Source organism: Glycine soja, chromosome 11, assembly GCF_004193775.1.
Source record: "Glycine soja cultivar W05 chromosome 11, ASM419377v2, whole genome shotgun sequence".
NCBI classification, from domain to species: domain Eukaryota; kingdom Viridiplantae; phylum Streptophyta; class Magnoliopsida; order Fabales; family Fabaceae; genus Glycine; species Glycine soja.
The window spans coordinates 44,747,118-44,768,350 of record NC_041012.1 but is presented as its reverse complement, the minus strand read 5'-3'; the positions used below and the strand labels follow the sequence as shown (position 1 = coordinate 44,768,350).

Genomic DNA, 21,233 nt, shown 5'->3' with positions numbered 1-21,233 from the left:
AGTTTTTTTTAAAGTTTAAAACTATTGATGTTTTTATAAATTTTAAGTCTCGTTAATTATTATTTTTTCAGATATATATACTCTTGTTTAGAAATATCTAATTTAATCTTTACAGAAATAATGCACTACAACCTATTTAAAAAGTACTTAAATCTATAAATAATTAGGAGTTTGAATCCTATTGAGTAACTAAAGGTCTTAAGAATCATGTTTAAAAATATGTTAACAATTTTTTACTCGAGGTTTATTAAGCTCTTATTTTTCAGTAAAATTTGTGGCAATGATTGTAGTAAGGGGATCATGTTTCAAGGGAAAGAAGGTGTCCTTAATCTTTAACATAGATAGTAGTGACTAGCTAGTGAGACTGACAAATCATTAGCTAGGATACATAAGTGTCCCACTCATCATCAAAACAGTACAGGATTATTTATGCAATGACACAATGACAGGTTTCTATTGAATCTTGATGTGATAAAATTTTGATTCAATTTTTAGCTAGTGACAGCAAAGGGAGTTGTGGGTGTGGACTAATAATCAGGTGAGGGGTGTTTGTAAAGATGTTAGTGTCCTTGATTGAATCCTATCAATCTGGAAAATGGTGGGGGGGTCTCAGTTCTCTGTAATACTTTGAACTGATCAAGACATAACATTCCATTTAAGGAAATGCCATCATACCCATTTGACACCCAGACATTGTCGGGAACATATAAGCCTTAAGATTTGAAAAAAAAAAAAAAACACCCCTCTCAAGAACCCACAGCCCACAGGAACACATATTTATAGGGAAAAAATTGAAATGGCAAACCATGTTATTGTTCGCAGGCTTACTCTTGGCAAACCATGTTAATTCACACATGAATTGATTGCTTACGTTCTATCATCTCCATGACTCATCTCATGTCACTTTATTTTTTTTATCATTTCTTTATTTATTTAGCCTATTTTATCATTTTCTTTTTATTATTTAAGCCATAATTTTTGTATTTTTAATTATATTATAAGTGCATAATATTTATGGACTTCATCAAGAACTAATTCTCATTAAAAAATTTGAATTTAGAGTTTTATTTAGACCAAAATAATGTTAGTATATAAATTGTTGTTTGATATAGAGATATAGATAGATTTTAATTATAAATTGATGGGACTTACCTTAAAAAAATAAAATATAGGAGATGGGAGGGCCCAAGATATCTTCTGTCATATCCGTTACCTGTAATATATACGTAGCTCTTTAGATATTATCCTTAGGCGTAAGACAAAACTTGAAAAATGTGCTAAATTAACACAAAATAGTAACCACATACATGATATGAAAAGCTGAAAAGAATCAATTCTCTGTGTGAAGAAGTTTGCTGCCTGTAAATATAGGCCAACGCAGATGCATCAATCAAGACCCTATATAATATCTGCATGATGCTCCTTACATACCGGGCCCAGGTTCTTTTTAACAACAGTCCACTAAGTTGTAGGTAAAGTACTGACCAGAGCTTATATATACAGATGAACAGAATTGGTTGAGCTGTTAAAGATCTCACTCATTCATCAATTTTGTTCATGATATATTTTTATTTGAGAGTCTATTTAGACATTTTTGGAGATGATCTTCTTAGTTACTTTTTTTTTATTTCACAAAATTACACTCAAACTCAAAATCTTTTTAGCTTAAGAAATCTAAATTGGAGACCAATATAATGATGGTGGATCTAGATTAATTCAACTTAAATTAATTAAGATTAAATGAATTTTTTATCATTTATTCTATTTTTTATTTACTTTAGTCTTTTATCTTTTAAAAAATTTATTTTAACTAGTTCTATATCTTTTTAATATGAATCAAAATTGTCATTATGTCAGTTTAAAGTTAACAGTACTCAAATATTAACGGATTTTAGCTGTTATAAAATATATTTTTCTCATATCTCCTTCTTCCTCCTCCCCCCACAAAATGTATATATTATATATGGACTGATATCTAATTGAGTTACTTATGTTCAACATCTTTTTAATTCAGTTATGAGCGAAGACAATGCTATCTATCAGTTGAATAAAAGAAAAAGGTTCTTGATCTCATGCCATTAGTTGTGAACTTATGATGATCTTCCAATCTCACAGGTGATATAGATATAGGTATATTGAAGTACTAACTTTTATTTCTTTTATATTCCACTTATAGTTGTGTATAAAGAAAGACATCACGTGTAATTTTGAATTGAAGACTTTACAGGATATTGCCGTATTGACTGGTTTGTTGCACACACTATTTTAACCTGAACACTTTAACTTTGGTACTTATGTTCGCACAAGAGTACGATGCTCTTGACTCTTAATATCACGTCCATTAATTTGTGGAGAAGTTGGTGTGATTGTCGTGAAAAGTTTCCCCTTCAAGTTTGAATTGATTGACTGCGATTGTGGGATTCTAGACCTAATTAATACCTTTCATAGAAAACAAGTTGCCAATGCTGTAAGCCGGTTCAAGTTATCCAATGCCCATCTTAAGCATGTGTTTATCTGATATAGCTTACAGATAATTATATCCTTTAATTATATGGTTAGAAATTCAATTCTTAAGTAGAGATGTATAAAAGAATATCTGGTAAGAGAAATCAACTTTTTAAATAGATATTTGTATCTCAAGAATCAGTATATTTTTATTTTGAAGCTACTCAATTGTATCAAGAGAAGTTAGACCCTCAATTTTTCTTTTTATAAGCTATTCAAGAGAGTTTATCTTATTTTCATGCTTTTTTTTAAGAGCTTTAAAGAAAAAAGAGATTCACCTACTCTTACACTTTTAAAGTTACTATTTCTCCTCATCATTTATTTTATGGAAATTTAATGATTAAAATTAATTATTTATTACAAATGAATTACTCTTAGTAATTGGATCCTCCTCCTCATATATATATATATATATATAACAAAATGCTTAAATCCTCCTCCTCCTCTTAATAATTGGGCCGAATACTTAAGTCGTTCTTCATGACACAACATTTTAAATGCTTCCTTCAAAATGCAATACTATATACTTTATACATGGTATCCGGGCAGTGTATTACAATTGTTTGAATATATTGAATTTATTTATTTCAGAAATAAAATTTATACTTCATTAACATGCTTCGATCACACACTAATTGACAAAGATTTTAATATCTCTTATATTTGCCTGTTTTGTTGGTGTGTTTGAGTGCTTCACTGCAACACCACGTTTACTAATTTTTTGTGAAAGAGCATCGGTTGATGATGTCAACTATTTTTGTCTGTTTTTACATCATCATTGCAATGGGGGTATTTGGCGTTTCCAAGATGATTGTTGAAAGCAACAGCCTGCAGGTGCAGGTGCTAAGTACTCATCATGAAAATGGTCAACAATTCTATGTCATTGAGATAATGTTGGATTGCCTATATTTTAGTAGTTAGCTAAAACTATTGAACTTCAATTATTATTTTTTTGTTTACAACTAAAGTCAGATAACTTTTGTAATCCATTTATTTTTCAGAGAATATTTTTTAAAATATATTTACATTAAAGATAAAAAACAGATCAAAATAGTTTATTTAATGTTGAAACAACTAGAATAGTCAAAATGATCTACCTCACAGTATATAATCAAGTGATTTGACACAAATAATTAATAAGTTAAAATTAAGATTGAATTGTTTGAGTATCATCTAAATTCAATCTTTGATGGAAACAATTCTTAATCAGATTTTATTTATCTAGTTGAACTTTAAATTAGTTAAAATTTATTTTTTCTAATAAACCAAAAAATTTAGGCAAAAAAAAGGTCAAAATCACCTACTTCACGACATATAACCTTGTGGTTTAGGCAGAAGTTTACTGGACTAAAATGTTTACATAAAACAACCTTAAGAATGTGTTTGAATATAGAATTTTAACTAAGAAATTAATTTATTAAAAAATTTAAATTTATTTAATCTAAAACTCATTGTTTGGATATTTTTTATGAAAAATTTAAATTTTTAAAATTTTAAAACAAAATTTCAAACAACAAAAAATATAAAATTTTAATTTCTTTCTAAAAGGTGAAAAATTGAAATTCTCTTCTTGTATGATGGTGTGGTGTACGTCATCATGTCCCGATTCCCTTGCGTCTTCCCATCCCTCATCAATATTCTTTCCTTTGAAAACACACAAATCATATATTTTCTTCTTTTTGCATTCATTTTCTTTCATCCTCACAATTTTATTTTTTTTCATCCAAACACAAAATTTTGAATATAAGAAAAATTCAATTGAAATATTTGAAATTCTTAAAATTTAAAATTTCTCAGAATTTTAAATTCCCTCCTCCAAACACACTCTAAGGGTCTTGTGAATTAAGGTGAGCTTATAAGTTTTTAAATTTCAGAAAAGGTTAAAGATAATTTTCGTCTCCTTATTTTATCAAATCCCCAATTTTAATTCTATTTCAAAATAAAGGCATTTATTTTTTATTTTAAAAAAACTGTAATTTTAGTTAAATCTCCAATTTTGCCTGCATCTATTTTTTTTTAATTTTATTGTCACGGTCAATCAGATTTTAGCTTTCTTCTAATTTACAAAGAAATGTGCAATTATTTTTGTTAATTTATGTCGTCTTTGCTTTGGGTACAATAATCACGTATAACAGTACATCAGACTGTTGGCTTTGACTGCAAATTCGCTTGTTTGGGTAACCGAAAAGGGGGGAGGGGGTAACACTCGTCTTTTCTTTTTTATAAATTCAAAGGAATTAGTAGATTGGCCACAATATGTTTACAAAAAATGTCACACAATGTGGACATCTAATCAGTCGCATACTTAAAGAAATGTGTTTCAAACAGTTTCTTGGAAAGCTTGTCCAGTTACATTTCATCCAGATAACTACAGTGGGAGGTCCACGGGTGTGAGATATTGAGACCAACTACTGTACCTATATTATATGAATATGAATTCTTACAAATGCATTCCCATACTAACAAGGTGCATATGTACTTATAGAAGATAAATCCTTACAAATGCATGTACCAGGCCAATTATTTGTACCTTGGCCTCTTTTTTTGTCTATTACTACTTGGATATGTAGGCATTGAGGATGTCTGCCTTATTGCTGTAAGGCAAAAAAACACTAGATACTTGTTTATCAGACTAGACAGTTGTGTAGTGCTGGAGATACAGGTTTCTCAACAGTCACTAAGTAATGTCAAAACCAAGAAGTCAATTCATTTATAATTGCTATGAGTCCCTTCCATATTAGATTAGTAATCCGGTAGGCTCAGCTCGGTAACATACTGTAAATATAGCGCCATAGTCCTCTTGTATTGATCCTCTTTCACTAGAGACATCAATAAAAGATCTAGACTAGCTAACTATTTTCTCTCATAAGTTTCTGAGTAATGGGATTGTTGGCATTGTTATGCAATACAATTGAAAATGAACCCAATATTTATATACAACATAAGGATTTTGCATCAGAAGTCAGAATGTCATTTTGAACTCAAATTTGTAAATTCCTATGAGTCCCTTCCACTGATTCTGCAAGAAGATGGAATGATGGGGTATCAGTTCTGTGGAAATGAGCTTGATAAATTTTAACAAGTTAGGCAGTTACTAATTAGATTCTTAGTTGCTTACTAGATCTAATCTCATGTGGCCATTTTAATTGAGTAAGATGCTTGGTGTTGAATGTGAACTTCTAAAAAGCTAATTGATGTAGGACTAGACATTTTAGTAGGTTCAGAACAAACATTGGCATGGCAGGATTGTCTATTTGAATCACCCAATAAATAGCAAATGCATAGGGGCGATGTAAAGAATGAAACATTGGCCAAATGGCCAGTAAAAACTAAAAAGAATCACAGAAGCTTAATCAACCACATGAAGCAAGTAATTGAGATTTTCCACTTTCCTGTTTTTAAGGAGAAAAGTTAGGAGCACAGGAGTGCAAAGAATGACGGTAATACAGCTGTGAGTTGTGACACAATCCAGAATAGAGAATAAAAAGGAACATAGATTCACAGCAAATAAGAAAAGAAACAAAGGGAAATCATATTTTCTTGGAAGAACCAAAGTGACCATTGACCAACATGACTCTTGACATGAAAGTGTCACCATACCCTTAACACACAAGTTTGGAGAAAGAGAAAAAAGGGAGGCAAATATGTTTAAGGAGTATACAAACATTCTATCTTAACTTCTCAAGAACTTCAGATTTTTGTCTTCGCAAAATTTCCTTAAAATGACTCCCACATCCCTTTCTTTTGAAATTTCAAATGAATCTCAAAGTAATCCTTCCAGCCTACAGCTGCCAAGTCAATTTTCCAACCTAGAGAAAACCCTAGAATACTTTATATGCATCTTTGTTAATGTTTTGATTTTGAAGAACCATAACTGATTCAATCTGAGTTTGTTACAAAGTCCAGGGGCATGTTGATATTCAGACACTCGGACACGATCAGAAATCCTCTCTGAATAACTACCTCTAGTTATTTTTGGATAAAAAAGGAAAATTCTGTCCAATACCACCCTGCACCGATGGGCCTTTCAGGATCCACAATCTGCTAAATCTGAATTTTTAATAAAGTCCGACAGTATTTTCATAATCTAAATAACTCAATCAAGTTATAAGGTCATTCAGTTTTTTTGGCAATAATAAACAAAGCACAATTCATCCACCAATTCAAAATTTCCTTAGAACTTATTATTACACTTTCCACTACAATTCATTTCCATTTTTCCCAGCAAGCAATGACAAATATCCATTGCCTAACCCGAACAAAACCATTCACAATCCCAACAACGGTAATAGTAAATAATAACCAAAACTCAAAAGCTAAGGAGAAAAACTAGAACCGCATAATTCACTTGATTTGGTGCAAAATCGCTGTCTCTAAACATTGCGGATTGCAGCAATAACAATAAATAAAACCCTAACCTTTTCATTTGAGAGTTTTGGGAACGGCAACAGATTCCGACGAATTATGTGTCTCTACCACTTGCTGTTGCTGTTGCTTGATGATGGTGTTCCTCTCGTATTCGCGATACTTGTTGATTGCGGCGGTGCAGATCACTGAAAGAATTCGTTTTAAATTCGATGCAAGTAACTAACGAAGGAAAATGAGTGTGTATGTGTGAGAGAGAGAAGGAATTGAATTACCTGCGGCGCCGACGAAGGAAACAAGACGGAGGAGCTTGGGGCCGGCGGGGCCGGAAATCTCTTCTCCGGTCATGTCTATCCGCCGCCGGTGACTGCTACTAACTCACTTCTCTTCACTAGCTGCCTGGTTCGCTCGCTATCTTCGCACTGCAGTCTTCAAGGGCTTGTAAAGCTTCTCTTGTCAACTGATTATTTATTTATAGGATAATTTACAATAAGTTCAACTAATTGAGTTGGATTCGTAATTACTGACAATTTAAATTATGAAAGAAGATAAAACTTATAATTTAATATGCGGAAAACTGCTATAATTAGGTTATGGGTATAATTTAATAATAAATTAATTATTAAATTTTATAACTTAACATTGAATTGATCATTAAATATATAATTTATTTTTAAATATTAAAATTAATAATAAAGTGGCCAACAAACTAATGTGAGGATGATCCTATCACATTTTTTAACTATTTAAGAACTAAATAAAAAAAAATTATTCTTTCATGAACTAAATTATTTCCTTCATGCGCTTCCATTCACGAGTAAATTCTTAATTTTTGTGCACAAAGAAATCTAATATCTTATTTTAAGTTTGTTGATTTTTTTTTATTTTTTAATAATATAAATTTTATATTATTTTAATAGACAAAGATGAATTTGTCATTAATGAAATAATAAGACATCATTATCCTTTTTCCCCATTAAAATTGAAGGAGAATTGTTAAATATCAATATGTATCAAACAGGTTCCTTCATTGAATTACTATTGTCGATTTCATCAGACACACAGACACTGAATATCAATCTTATCAACCATAACATACATACCAAGGTTGTTAATAAACTTCCATCAACTATAACACGACAACAAAAACTAATAAATCAATCATGACACTACAACTTTCTAATCAACTAAACAACCTCATCTTCGCCAAACATCAACCTCAGACAATGGGCATTACCTTCAAATTAACAAAAATTGAGGATTTAGTCTCTTATAACAATAATGTTTGCCTTCCGCCATTGACAAAAAGAGAACAAGTATCAAATAATGTTCACACTTAAGACCTCGCTATCACTTACTACAAAGCTGACGACAATCGCTATTTTTCATAATATATCAATTAATGAAAGGATAAATGGATAAAACACATCAATATTAATAATTTTCATTTAAAAAAAGGTACAAAAATCATTATACATTTGTCTTTAAAACATTATTTAACTATGACTATAGGTTAGACGGAACAATCCACTTAAATATTATATTATAAAATCCAACGTACATGAAAAATTTGTGGATGAAACACAAATTTCATTCTCTGACCACTGTTGGGTGTTCAGCATGAGAAGCTAGTTTTGAGGGTCCAGTACCTCCTAAAGAAGAAAAAGAGAAGAAGAAAGCTATAGGGAAGGAATTTTGTATTTTCATTCATGCTTTGCAGCTTTATTACACATGCATATTTATAGTGTGAATTCCCTAAGAGTATGTTTTGATGGAGAAATTTAATAGGGTAATTCAATTTTTTAAAAGATTTTAATTACTTTTCAATTAAATAAGATGATTGGATAAAAATTTGAAAAGAAATTGAAATTTGAGTATTTTGATCAGGGATTTTTATGAAAGAATTTGAAATTCTTTCATTTCAAATTCATTTTAGTTAACTTAAATATCTCTCTCTTTCACTCTCAATCTCATTTCCCTGTTGCAGCATTTGATTCCTTGACACGTTCCAATCCACATGTGTACGCCGCTGTCACTTCCGACTCCAAGGCCGCTACTTCGCTTGACCTAACTCAACTTGATCTCGATAATAGCGGCGGCGGTGCCAACGATAACGGCAGCGGCGGTGGAGGTGGAGGTGGAGGAGAAGGAGGAGGTGATAATAGCAAGGGCGAGGAAGGATCTGACAGTGACAAAAGGAAAATGCCTCTGTTAATGTCTCAGAAATTCATTCTAGCTTATGTTGCACTCGTCGGAGGTACTCCTCTCTCTCTCACTTTCATTCACTCAAGTACTGACATAAGATAAGTGTTACTAAACCTTAGAGACTGATCCTTTTTCTTGTTTTATTTGTTTGTTTGTTTGTTTTGTTTAATTGTTAAGGGGGTTAAGTTAGTCAACTTCCTAACTATTTCAGTTCAACTAAAAGCATTTTGGATGCATAAGAATTTCCTCGACAAGGTGATTGATTGGTTGCAATTTCAAATGTTATTTAATTTCTATTGTTTCAGTTTCATCTTTTGCTGCAATTTTGAAAATGAAGAAATTTAATTTCTTTATTCAAACACAAAATTTTAAAAATGAAGAAATCTAATTTTTTATCCAAACACAAAATTTTAGAAATGAAAGAATTTAAATTGAAGCATTTGAAATTCTCAGAATTTTAAATTCTTTAGAATTTTAAATTTCCTCATCCAAACACACTCTAATAGAATTGTGATTTTTGTGCTAGGAAAAGATTACAAGCAAATGAATTCTGATATTGTTGTCCCCTAATTCTCGACAACCATGATCCTGCAGATTTTCTCCTTGCCAACTCAGTCACAATCACACATGCATGCTTGATAATGGTTCTTTTTGTTTTTCCTTCTAGTTGCACCCCCTTGTTGCTAGGTCCACTGTTAGTTGCTTCCTGCACCTCTGTCTCTCTATCATTTCACGGCCCTTGCAAAAACACCTTGTCCTCAAGGTGTTCGGATTCAACGCATGGCTTCCAAAAGTGATGTCGGGATCCCAAGGTCTATTCCGGCGAATTACACCCGATTTAGTAGTTGAGCATAATGCAAAGACAACTGATTGGAGCTTGTATGCGGCCATGGCAGTCCCATAAAGAGGAACAATGTTGAAGAACTTGTTGAAGGAAATGGTGGTGCGAATGAGACCGAGATTAAGCAGATGAAGAACATGCATAGGAAGCGGACCCGACAATGGTAGAAGGAATGGTTGCACAGGTGCAGGACATGGAGGTGCAATCGGCATGGGAGGCGCAATCGACATGGACGACAAAGGTGGCATGGGTGATGGAGTCGGCATGGGCAGCGGAGTCAACATGAGCCGCGGAGTTGATATGAGTGGAGTCGATATGATGGCAGTTGGTGCCTACATAGGGACGGGCGATGAAAAATGTGGAGTGGGATTGCGAGGGCTCAGTCGTTGAAGAAAGTTGTCGATGGTGGTGGCCAAGATGTCGAAGACAGCGGTGAGGTTGAGTTGACTGAGGATAAGTTTGGCCAAGGTGGCCTCGAGGCAGTCCACGCCAGCGGGAGAAAGTTCAAGGTAGTTTGGCGGGTGCTGTGGATTGCAGGGGTTGGAATGGCAACCATGGAAGGCAACCATTGGAGTTCTGTTTGGCGAGTGGTGTGGGTTGCGGTAGTTGAAGCTGGTATGGTAGCCATGGAAGGCAACCATGAGCTCTCAATGAAAGCACTAAATGTTAGGTGTTGAGTATGAGAAGTTGGTTTCGAGGGTCCTGCACCTCTTGAAGAAGATGAAGAGAAGAAGAAAGCTAGAGGGAAGGAATTCTGTATTTTCATTCATGCTCTGTAGCTTTATTACACATGCATGTTTATAGTGTGAATTTTTTTAACAGAATTGTGATTTTGTGCTAGGAAAAAATTACAAACAAATGGATTTTGTTATGTTATCCCTTAGTTTTTGACAACTATGATCCTACAAATTTCCTTTGCCAACTTAACCACGATCACACACATGCAAACTTAGTGATAATGCAACCCCCAACCACCTATTTACAGATGGAAAAACCAAAATAATCATTTAGTTTTTAATTATTTGAAGTTGAGTAAAACCAAAATAATCATTTAGTTTTTAATTATTTGAAGTTGAGTAAAATATTACTGCATCTAATTTATTTAAGTCATTTTGCGTGGTGCTTCCAAACGACGACGTTTCCCTCATTCGAAACAAGGGTTAGAACCCCCTTCGCCCTTCGGATTCCGCCACCGCCATAACGCCATAGCTGCCGGCGAACGATTTCTGGGTTTGTTATTTTCACCTCAAAGTTCCTATCTTTACCCTCGACATGGCGAAGGTAACAAGCTCAAAACTGAACATTGCAATAATTCACCCAGATCTTGGCATAGGTAAATAACCACTCTCCCCATTGCTTTCCATTCTATTCAAATAAAAACCCAACAATTTTTATGGAATTTCAACTAATTTAATTTTTTTAAAATAAGATGAAACGATATTTCGCTATGGTCTTCCCAGTAGTTGATTTCCCATTACCTTGTGATTGTTTTTGTAGGTGGAGCTGAAAGATTGATTGTGGATGCTGCTGTTGAGCTTGCATCCCAAGGCCATAAAGTTCATGTTTTTACTGCACATCATGATAAAAACAGATGCTTTGAGGAAACTGTTGCTGGTGAATCTCTCTCTATGCATATATGTGTGTGTGACAGAATCAATTGACCACATGTGTCAAACTTTTCCACTTACACCATTTAATAACTTTTAGAATAGTAATTTTTAATCAATCTAACAGGTGGTGGTATGTTATCTTTCTAATCTTGTTTATCAAATTCCACATAAAATGAACATTTGTTATCTTATCTAGCAATGCACATTTACTTATATTTTAAATAACATATTATCTGTCAAAAAAAGTTGTGTGATAAAGTAGCAATAGTTTTTCATTTTTGTATAAAATTTTATAAACATGATCTACTGTGTAAGAACTTTCTGTTCAAAAGTTAGATTGATTAATTTTGTATTTTACAAAAAAGTTGTTAAGTGGTGTAAGTTGAAAAGTTTGACATCTGGTGAGAATTGATTATGCTCATACACACACACACACACACACAGAGACATTTCTGTCCTTTATAAAGAATAGCATTGCCATTAAGTCATGGTTTTGACTTGTGACTGTTTCAGGTACCTTTCCGGTTACTGTGTATGGTTCCTTTCTTCCCCGGCATATATTCTACCATCTTCATGCATTGTGTGCATACCTTCGGTGCCTATTTGTTGCTTTCTGTGTACTTTTCATGTGGCATTCATTTGATGTTATCCTGGCAGATCAAGTCTCTGTGGTTATTCCCATCTTGAAAATCAAAAGATCAACAAAGGTAGCCAAAAGAGGAAGAAAAATAAATCATGTGAATTTAAGATTTGACATCTTCAATTCTTAGTTGTTTCATTTTCTTTGGTAGGTTGTATTCTACTGTCATTTTCCGGATTTGTTGTTGGCGCAACATTCAACTTTCATTAGGAGAATGTATAGAAAACCAATAGACTATGCAGAAGAAATAACAACTGGTTTGACTTTGTATACTTGCTTTGTTTTTTTCCCTCTGAATATATTTTCTAGTGTACATGTTGATCATGCATCTTATTAAGCTTTGCCGAATTGCAGGAATAGCTGATTTGATACTTGTTAACAGCAAGTTCACTGCATCTACTTTTGCGAATACTTTTAAGTATCTAGATGCTAAAGGAATTCGACCAGCTGTTCTATATCCAGCGGTTAATGTGGATCAGTTCAATGAACCCAGTTCCTTTAAGTAAATGACATGTTTGTAGATATATGGTTGATGCTTTATGAGATTATGCATGTAGCTAATTCTTATATCCAATTCTACAAACATTATGTATAGAATCATAGTCTTAATTTGGTTTGTTTCTTCTGTTGTAGGCTGAATTTTCTTTCCATCAATCGCTTTGAAAGGAAGAAGAATATACAATTAGCTATTTCAGCTTTTGCTATGCTTAACTCACCCGAAGGAGTTCTTAAGCATAAAGATATTACTAATGCTTCTTTGACTATTGTAGGTGAGCATGTTTTGTTTATGCCTGTGTTTCCGATGATAGATATTATGGTAATGTTATGTGCATACTAATTGTCATGGGATGGGAGTATCTGTTCTGATGTAGGTGCCTCATACTGGAGTTTGGTATGGCTGTCTTCATTTTCAAGATAGAAAACATGATTTTAAATGAAAGTTATGTTTGGTTTGTAGTTGAGTTTCAGAACTCTAATATTCTCTTTCTATCATTTCAAGGGACTTTGTTGTTCTGCAGAATCTGCTCAATCTTGCAGTTTGTGTGTAAATTATCTAGTGTGGATTTGTGGTGCAATCATTTCTCAAACAGGTGCATTAACTGGGATTTGTCAATGTTTTTCTTAGTGAACTTTTTCATAATTGTCGTGGAAAGTGCGTTAAGTTTATTTTCTATTATAATTACTTAACTAAATGGGTATTTATTAACCATTATGTGGTGACAGAAAGTTCATTTATTAAACCTTGTTCGTTGCCATCAAATGAGAGGTGGACTGTATAGTTATGACAAGGTTACAAACCTTATCTGTTTAAGAATTAGATCTTCATATTGTTTTAAACAAGGCAATTTAGGTCACATGATAATAAGTTCATTTGGTTTGGTTATCACTATAAGTCATCAGCACTTTTCTAGGATAGTGAATCAGAATAACATAATATTACAGAGAAAAAATTGATTTTTTTTATTTGATATAACATTTAACATAGAATAGCACAAATTAATTTATCTGAGACTGACAAGAAGTGTATTTGTACAAATTTTGAGCAGAAAACGATGAGCAAATATTGTTGAAAGGCATTAAATATCTGCTAAATAGAACAATTAATAATACACATTTCAGCCTTCCAAAAAAATAAAATTGGAATAATTAAGCCACCTTTTGCTAAGCTATCTGGATGTGATCCATTAGTATATGCTGATAAAAATTGGTCATCAAATGCAAGAAACCAAGCACTCTGTTGTGCAAGTTTGGAGGATCAATACAGGAACATCTTCCTTGTATTTAACCCGATAATTTTTTATTAAGGATCTTTGAATGTTGTCAGAATTTATCACTGAGTGTAAGTTTTTGGTACCTGTCAATTCATTAGTCTGAAAACTAAAATAGGGTAAAATTTGGTTGGACTTGGAAAAAGTTGCGAGTTAGAAATTGATTGATTTCCACCTGCTTGGTGTGTTAGGTTAGTTATATTCGAAGGCCTTCGTATGGCATTCTGCTCTAATTTAAATGTATTTTCTAGGTAGAATTGCTGCGTCTTAAGTTTGAACAACCCATACATGACTCGTTCATTTCACTTTGAAGCATTTGTGCACATTCAATGAGTAAAAATCCAATTGTCATAAATTGTGCCAGGTGGCTTTGATAAACGGTTGAAGGAGAATGTGGAATACTTAGAAGAGCTTAAAGATTTAGCTGAAAAGGAAGGGGTCTCCAATAACATAAAATTCATCACATCTTGCTCAACAGCTGAAAGGAATGAACTTCTTTCTGAATGCTTGTGTGTCCTTTACACACCAAAGGTATGTCAAACCTTGCGAATTATGATTCTTGGCAATTGGTAGAAACAGATTGAAGAGAGTTTTACATAGAGATCTTTGATGCAGGATGAGCACTTCGGCATTGTTCCTTTGGAGGCAATGGCAGCTTATAAACCTGTTATCGCATGCAATAGTGGTGGCCCTGTGGAGTCGATTAAGAATGGTGTAACGGGATTCCTTTGTGATCCTACACCACTGGAGTTTTCTTTAGCAATGGCTAAGCTCATAAGTGATCCCCAGGAGGCAGATAACATGGGGAGAGAAGCTAGGAGGCATGTTGTTGAGTCATTCTCTACAAAGTCATTTGGCCAGCATCTAAATAGATATCTAGTTGACATCCACCGGGGAAAGGAGGATTGAGTTTAACATTGGATAGCATGGTTTTGCCCTCAACTTGTTAACTGCAATTGGTGACCATTCAACTTGCTGTTCAGATTTTAGTTGGCATAGTTAACTATTTGCTACAAGTTCTATTTTCAAGATAATTTTTATTTTATACCAATATACCATGTAAATCTGAATTAGAGATGATGACATGTTCAATGTTCCAAAGTCTTGCTCTTTTGGATATTTTCTGACAACATATGGTATTTGGAAGTTTATAGAGAATTTTCTTGGGCTATCTTAGAAGTTATGTTTTATGTTTTTACCAAAATATATGCCCAGCTTTCTGGCTCTCCCTTTGCTTACATCTTAACTTTCTACCAAAACAGGTTGACTATTGCATATTTTTTTGTTTTATGATTTTAATATCCACTTCTATGTTTTTTGGTTGCTGTTATATATATTTATGAAATTAAACAATGTTGGGAAAACGAGCCAAATTGATTGAAAACTATCTTAAAGTGCCTTTAATCTTAAATACAAACATTCTGATTTTTCTATAAACGTGTCTCTAAGAAAGACTCAAGTCATGATGATGATAGTGGTGGTGATTGTGTAACGAGTGTCAGGTAGTCGGTAGTCCTATGATATTAGGTTTAAATATATTTTGGTGTTTGTAATTTAATATTTTTTTGTTTTTTTTTTAAATCATTTTATTTTAGGTAAAATATAATTGTTTTATTTTTTGTCCTTATAATATTTTAGATGGTATTTTTTTACTGTTTAAAATATTTTTATTATTATTCAAAGTATTATCTAAAAGTATTTTAAAGATAAAAAATAAAACAATCATATTTTATAATGATTAAAATGATTTTCTTTTCAGTAAAAAAATATTAAATTATATGGGAAAAAATATATTTAAGTGATTCTATTATGATATATTTCAAGACTATAAGGGCAATGTTCACCCGTCACTCTACCTATATGAAATAATATTCTGTTTATGCATTTATATAGTTCCTATGAACTAACATTAACTCCTTGAAAACAAAAGAGCAATCATTGAATTTTGAATCATTAACAAAAAGTGCCTATAATCTTAAAGCAACAAAAATATTGAGAGGATAAAATACCTACTTGTTCCCTATTTAAGGAATTATGTTTGTTGACGCAAAATTTTACTGCCAACAATGGATTGATTCAAATTAATATGGCATTATATATTATTCTTTTATTAGGTCCAATTCAAATAATTTACGCAGCTTTAACATATTTTGGTCAACATAACTTAAAAAAAAAATCTACAACAAGCTTTTACATTAAAGGTAAAAATCACAAAATTTTAGAATCAACTAACGCAAATTGAAAGATTATGTAATAAAATAAGTTATTGATTCAAGTAATATTAAATTCAATTTTTCTTGAGTGAGATCTTAAATCCAAGTTATAAATAAATAAAGCATGATTAAAAAGAAAGACATAACTAAAAATAAACAATAAGATTTCTCAATCGATATTAATCATTAGTAAAATCAATAAATATATATGCGATAACATGTAATGAAAAAATATCATGTACTAAAATGTGTTAGTGGAAAATTATTGAAGATAACTACTGCAGTAGTATGTTTGGACCTTGCAGGTAAAATTGATTTCAAATGAAATTAATTTTATAAAATTATTTTGAGTTAAAATTGATTTTGGAGTTACATTATTTATGTTTACATTTTTTTATTTTAAAATAAGTATATTTTTTTATCTAACATAAAAGTTATAAAAAGTTACTTCAACTTAATTAATTTTGAATTAAAAATTAATTTTTGAACATAAAAGCAAACATGTACATAAATTCACGTGAGTTGATATTAAGGTGATTATCAAGAATTCAATATGAAACAAACACTCTAAATACGTGACTGGTTGTTATGCTCTTTTGTACATTCGAAGTTCAAACGGTAGGATACTGGATTCACCACTATGGGAATAACATTATGAAACTATCTCCAGTCCAGTATATATTAAAAAAATGTTCAATAATCTACACATTGTAATTCGAAAAAATCTCGTAGGATGTTAATGTATTTTGCTTTTGTAATTAAGTGATATGATATAAGTTTGGATGTTTAAAACTAAGATTTAATTGTAAAATTTATCATCAAATTTGTATTATATTGTAAATTTTATTTTTGCGAATGTTATCATTTAATTTTTATAATTTTATGGATTTTATCTTTAAATTTTTTTTTCTACAAATTTTATTATTCAATTTTTAATATTTTGTAAATTGTCATTTAAATTTTTATGTATTTTATCATCACTTTAATTACCAAACGATATAAAAGTCATTTTTTTTATATTTTTGTATATTGGTTGAAATTATAATTATAATTGATGTAAAAAAATAACTTTCTACAACGTTAATAATTATAACCGATATCAAAGGTCAAAATTATATCTCTTTTATTTACAATAATAAAATGTGCAAAAATTAAAAAATTTAATTGTAAAATTTGTTAAAATAAAACTTGAGTAATAAAATTTACAAAATAATAAAAATTGAGCTGTAAAATTTACTATTAAGTCTAAAACTTATACGTATTTCGAATAAAAAAATCTAGAAGCATTTATAACATTTCATAAATTTACCGTTTTATTATATTTGAAACAATATAGCAGCCGTACCAATAAAAAAATCTAATAATCGAAATTTAGATCTACAAGCAATGATAATAGTATTTCATAAATTTAGCATTTTATTATGTTGAAAGCAGCCACGGAGCCACCTTTTAAAAAAGAAAATAATATAGCAGCCGCGCCAATGCCGAGATCTACCAGCATCTTCCATTTTTTATCTCTTAGTTTATTTTTGGTTTTAAATTTGATCTCAATAATTTAATTTACAAATTAGTTATGCAATAATGATCTTTCAGGTCAAATTGAACGTTGACAATTAAACGTTGACAATTAGTTGGTGACATTGACTGTCATGTGTCACATTTTTATTGAATGATGACTCATTTATCATGCTCTATGAACATTCAATTGTGACCTGAAAACTAATATTACACAAATTTATAAAATAAGAGGATCTAATTTATAAATTAAATTAGTGGGTGATCAAATCTGAAACTAAAAATAATCCGTAGATCAAATTTACAATTTTTCCTTTTATTATATTAAAGATAGTCACGGAGCCACCCTTTTAAAAAAGAAAATAATATAACAGCCGCACCAATGTCGTGATCTACAAGCATCAGTTGCATTTGTTAAGTTTTCTATTTTTCCAATTAAAATTAAAATATTATTACATATATTACTCAGTTCTTTACTTTTAATATATTTTATTTAGAGTTAAATCTTTAGGTATTGTTAGTATAAGGATTTTAAAGTAGGGCTCATTTGTTATATTTATTTTTGTATAATAATCACTTATTATTTTAAAAAATCACTTTATTTTGTCTCTATCACTTTTTTTTTACTGAACCTCAATTACTTTAAACCTAACATTGTTAATATTAGGGCTCATGAGTTATAGTTTTTTTGTATAATAATCACTTACTATTTTTAAAAATAGTTACTTTTTTTAGTTTTCCATTTATCTGTTTCAGTTTATTAAAATAATAAAGTATTATCTATCTATCTATATATATATATAACCTTATTAAAATAAAAATTTATTCAATATAATTTCTCATAATTTAAATCATTTTTTTAAAATGGTAAACGGTCGTAAGCAAACATAAGTGGACTTTTTGCATTTGTTTAGAATCTCTACAAAATTATTTTACTGGTTAACGGTCGTAAGCAAAGTGGACTTTTGCATTTGTTTAGAATCTCTACAAAATTATTAAAATAATAAAGTATTATCTATCTATATCTATCTATGTATATATAACCTTATTAAAATAAAAAGTTATTCAATATAACTTCTCATAATTAAAGTCATTTTTTTTAAAAAATGGTTAACGGTCGTAAGCAAACATAAGTGAAAAGTTATTCAATATAACTTCTCATAATTAAAGTCATTTTTTTAAAAATGGTTAACGGTCGTAAGCAAACATAAGTGGACTTTTTTCATTTGTTTAGAATCTCTACAAAATTATTTTACTGGAATAAGGTTTTGTTGTTGTCATCATCTAAAAACTAATCACTAAACTTTTTTACTTCAAAATAACTTTTTTAATCGGTCACAAACTAATTTCTTAAAATAATTATTCTAAAAATTAATAAACTTATCTTATACAATAAATTTGTGATTGGACGATAGAGAATTTTCTTATATTATCAATATATTTTAATATTTAAGTCCTTAAATTTTTAAAACATGTAAGATAGTTCTTATTTCCATTATTTTTTTTATCAAAAGTTAATAAAATTGAATAGAATACGTGATTGACAGCGATTTAATTTTATTTTAAAATTATTTATAATATAAATTAGTTCCTTAATTAAAAAGTTTGAGTGGTACGGGATTTCTTTTTTCGTTCATAAAAGAGTTGCAGGGGATTTGGTTCTTAAATTTTTAAAAAAGATATTTTAATTCATAATGTTTTCAAGATGTGCACAGTAATCTATCTCTCTATTGAAATGAATAAGATGAGTTATGTAATAGTCAAATAAACTGTTATTTTAACAAAATACATAAAAATAGGCTTTTTTTTAACAATAATAGATAAAAAAAATAAAAAATTATTTACATAAAAGATATAAAAGATATAGTATATAAACTATTAACATGGATGATTTAATTTTTTTATATTGATTATCTTTTTTACTGATGTAAAAAAATGATTTTTTTACATTAATTAAAGACATAACCATTAACCAATATAAAAATTACTTTTCTAAAAATAATCAAACACTATTTTTAAAAATAATCAAATATGACTTAAACTAATTTTATTTTCAAGCATACTTTTTAATCCTCCAACCGAAGTTCAAATATACACTATTGTGATTCTCTTAATTAGAATATCTCCAATGAGAATTTTTTAAGTGAGTTTTTTAAGTTACTTTTTGTGATCCTCACAATGTCATATCATTATAAGAAATTCATATATAATTTTACTTCAATGGTAACAAATTTTAAGAAACTCATATTTTTATATTTTTTATTTTCACTTAATTCTCATGTTATTATGTGTCAGATAAATATTATTTGTTATTGTTAAGAAACAAATTTTTGTAAAAAATACAAATTTTATTTTTAAGAAACTCTTTCTGCCACATAGATTTACTCAAATGAGGAAGAAATTGTAACTTAAGGAACCCTTAAAAAAACTCCAATAAAGATGCTCTTAAGTGATCTCAAACATAATTCTCTTAATAAAGGAAGGACCTAAAAAAGAACACCATCAATAAAGACATGAAATCAAAGTCTAGAGGTAGTACCTTGTGGGATGGGAGCAACAAATTAAAAGTTAAGTCAATTTTCCCTTCCACAATTAGGGATGTTTACATGTAAAGGTTATCAGTCATTCCTAAACTTGAATTGACCCAAATCAATCTGAATAGTTTGGATTATATCATTTATGTATTTGGGTCAAAGCCGAATTGAACATATCAAAACTGTTATTCATGTACGGGTTGAGTCACAGGTTTAAATTTATATTTCCGATTAAAATCAAACTGAACCGATCAAAATTTTTAAAGTTGTTTGGTCGGCTAATATTGGGATTCCAAGTACTATGAATACTAGTGTTGGAAACTTCTTAATGTATTACTTTTAGGCACCTTGTTATTTGTTTTATCTTTTTTTCATACTTATTTTTTTGTCATATTTATAATATCAATGGATCATATTTTGTTCATTTGTTTCAACAAATTTGGTTGTAACAATTCTAGTTGCAACAAAGCTTATGGTAAGAAATTAGTTTATAGAAAATAGTTGTAATTTAGACTATTATAATAAATTTCGTTGAAGAATATTTTGTTTTAATTTATATTAGTCTATTTTAGAATATTATGTTGATGATATTAAATGAATCAATTTTATTACTTTTAGACATTTGATAATATTGTGTTAATTGTGTTAGATATTTGAATGAATCATGATATAAAATAATAGTTTTAAGATAAAAAAATATCAAATTTAAATAGATAATCAAACCGTTCATGAACGAGTTGAGATTAAAAAAACTATAAAAATTAAATCAAACCAAACCGACTAAATTTGATTAGATTAGATATTGAATTTGACCAAATTCGACCAAGCGAACACCCTTATCCACAATTTTAATTGTTTGGACCCATAATAAGTAGCTATTTAATGGCATCGAAGAAAAAAACAGCGTTTCTATTTAATAAGGCAGAGTAAAAAATAATTATATTTCAGAAATTAATACAAGGAAAGAAAACCTTATTTTAAGGATTTATTTAAGATGAGGCCAGGAAAAAAGTCTATATAAGAACTCATGTTGCAC

The 21,233-nt window shown here is 30.2% G+C and overlaps 1 protein-coding gene and 1 long non-coding RNA gene across 6 annotated transcripts; one reads left to right on the top strand and one right to left on the bottom strand.

The window, feature by feature from the left end:
• Window positions 1–4,787: 4,787 nt before the first annotated feature.
• Window positions 4,788–7,333, bottom strand: LOC114374394. Of its 3 annotated transcripts, none has more exons than XR_003658557.1 (3): window positions 7,146–7,333; window positions 6,924–7,058; window positions 4,788–4,922 (listed from the first exon to the last, which is right to left on the bottom strand). It is a non-coding gene; the product is annotated as an uncharacterized LOC114374394 (long non-coding RNA). The 3 variants fall into 3 exon arrangements; XR_003658556.1 differs by having other exon boundaries at window positions 4,788–5,524; window positions 7,146–7,331; XR_003658555.1 differs by lacking the exon at window positions 4,788–4,922 and having other exon boundaries at window positions 6,609–7,058; window positions 7,146–7,332.
• A 3,692-nt stretch (window positions 7,334–11,025) lies between these two features.
• Window positions 11,026–15,106, top strand: LOC114373873 (alpha-1,3/1,6-mannosyltransferase ALG2-like). Of its 3 annotated transcripts, none has more exons than XM_028331429.1 (9): window positions 11,026–11,249; window positions 11,414–11,530; window positions 12,040–12,233; window positions 12,318–12,423; window positions 12,521–12,668; window positions 12,800–12,936; window positions 13,186–13,257; window positions 14,300–14,466; window positions 14,551–15,106. In XM_028331429.1, the coding sequence occupies exons 1-9, from the start codon at window positions 11,189–11,191 to the stop codon at window positions 14,842–14,844; spliced, it is 1,296 nt and encodes a 431-aa protein (XP_028187230.1). In that variant the 5' UTR covers window positions 11,026–11,188; the 3' UTR covers window positions 14,845–15,106. The 3 variants fall into 3 exon arrangements, with proteins under 3 accessions (XP_028187230.1, XP_028187231.1, XP_028187232.1); XM_028331431.1 differs by lacking the exon at window positions 11,026–11,249 and having other exon boundaries at window positions 12,040–12,058; window positions 12,184–12,233; XM_028331430.1 differs by lacking the exon at window positions 13,186–13,257 and having other exon boundaries at window positions 11,028–11,249.
• Window positions 15,107–21,233: the final 6,127 nt, after the last annotated feature.

Bases quoted from the DNA above. Each gene is read 5' to 3' on its own strand.
- LOC114373873 (XM_028331429.1), top strand. From the start codon at position 11,189: ATGGCGAAGGTAACAAGCTCAAAACTGAACATTGCAATAATTCACCCA. The intron at 13,258-14,299 runs GTGCATTAACTG...AAATTGTGCCAG, and splicing joins TGCAATCATTTCTCAAACAG to GTGGCTTTGATAAACGGTTG. The intron at 14,467-14,550 runs GTATGTCAAACC...TCTTTGATGCAG, and splicing joins GTGTCCTTTACACACCAAAG to GATGAGCACTTCGGCATTGT.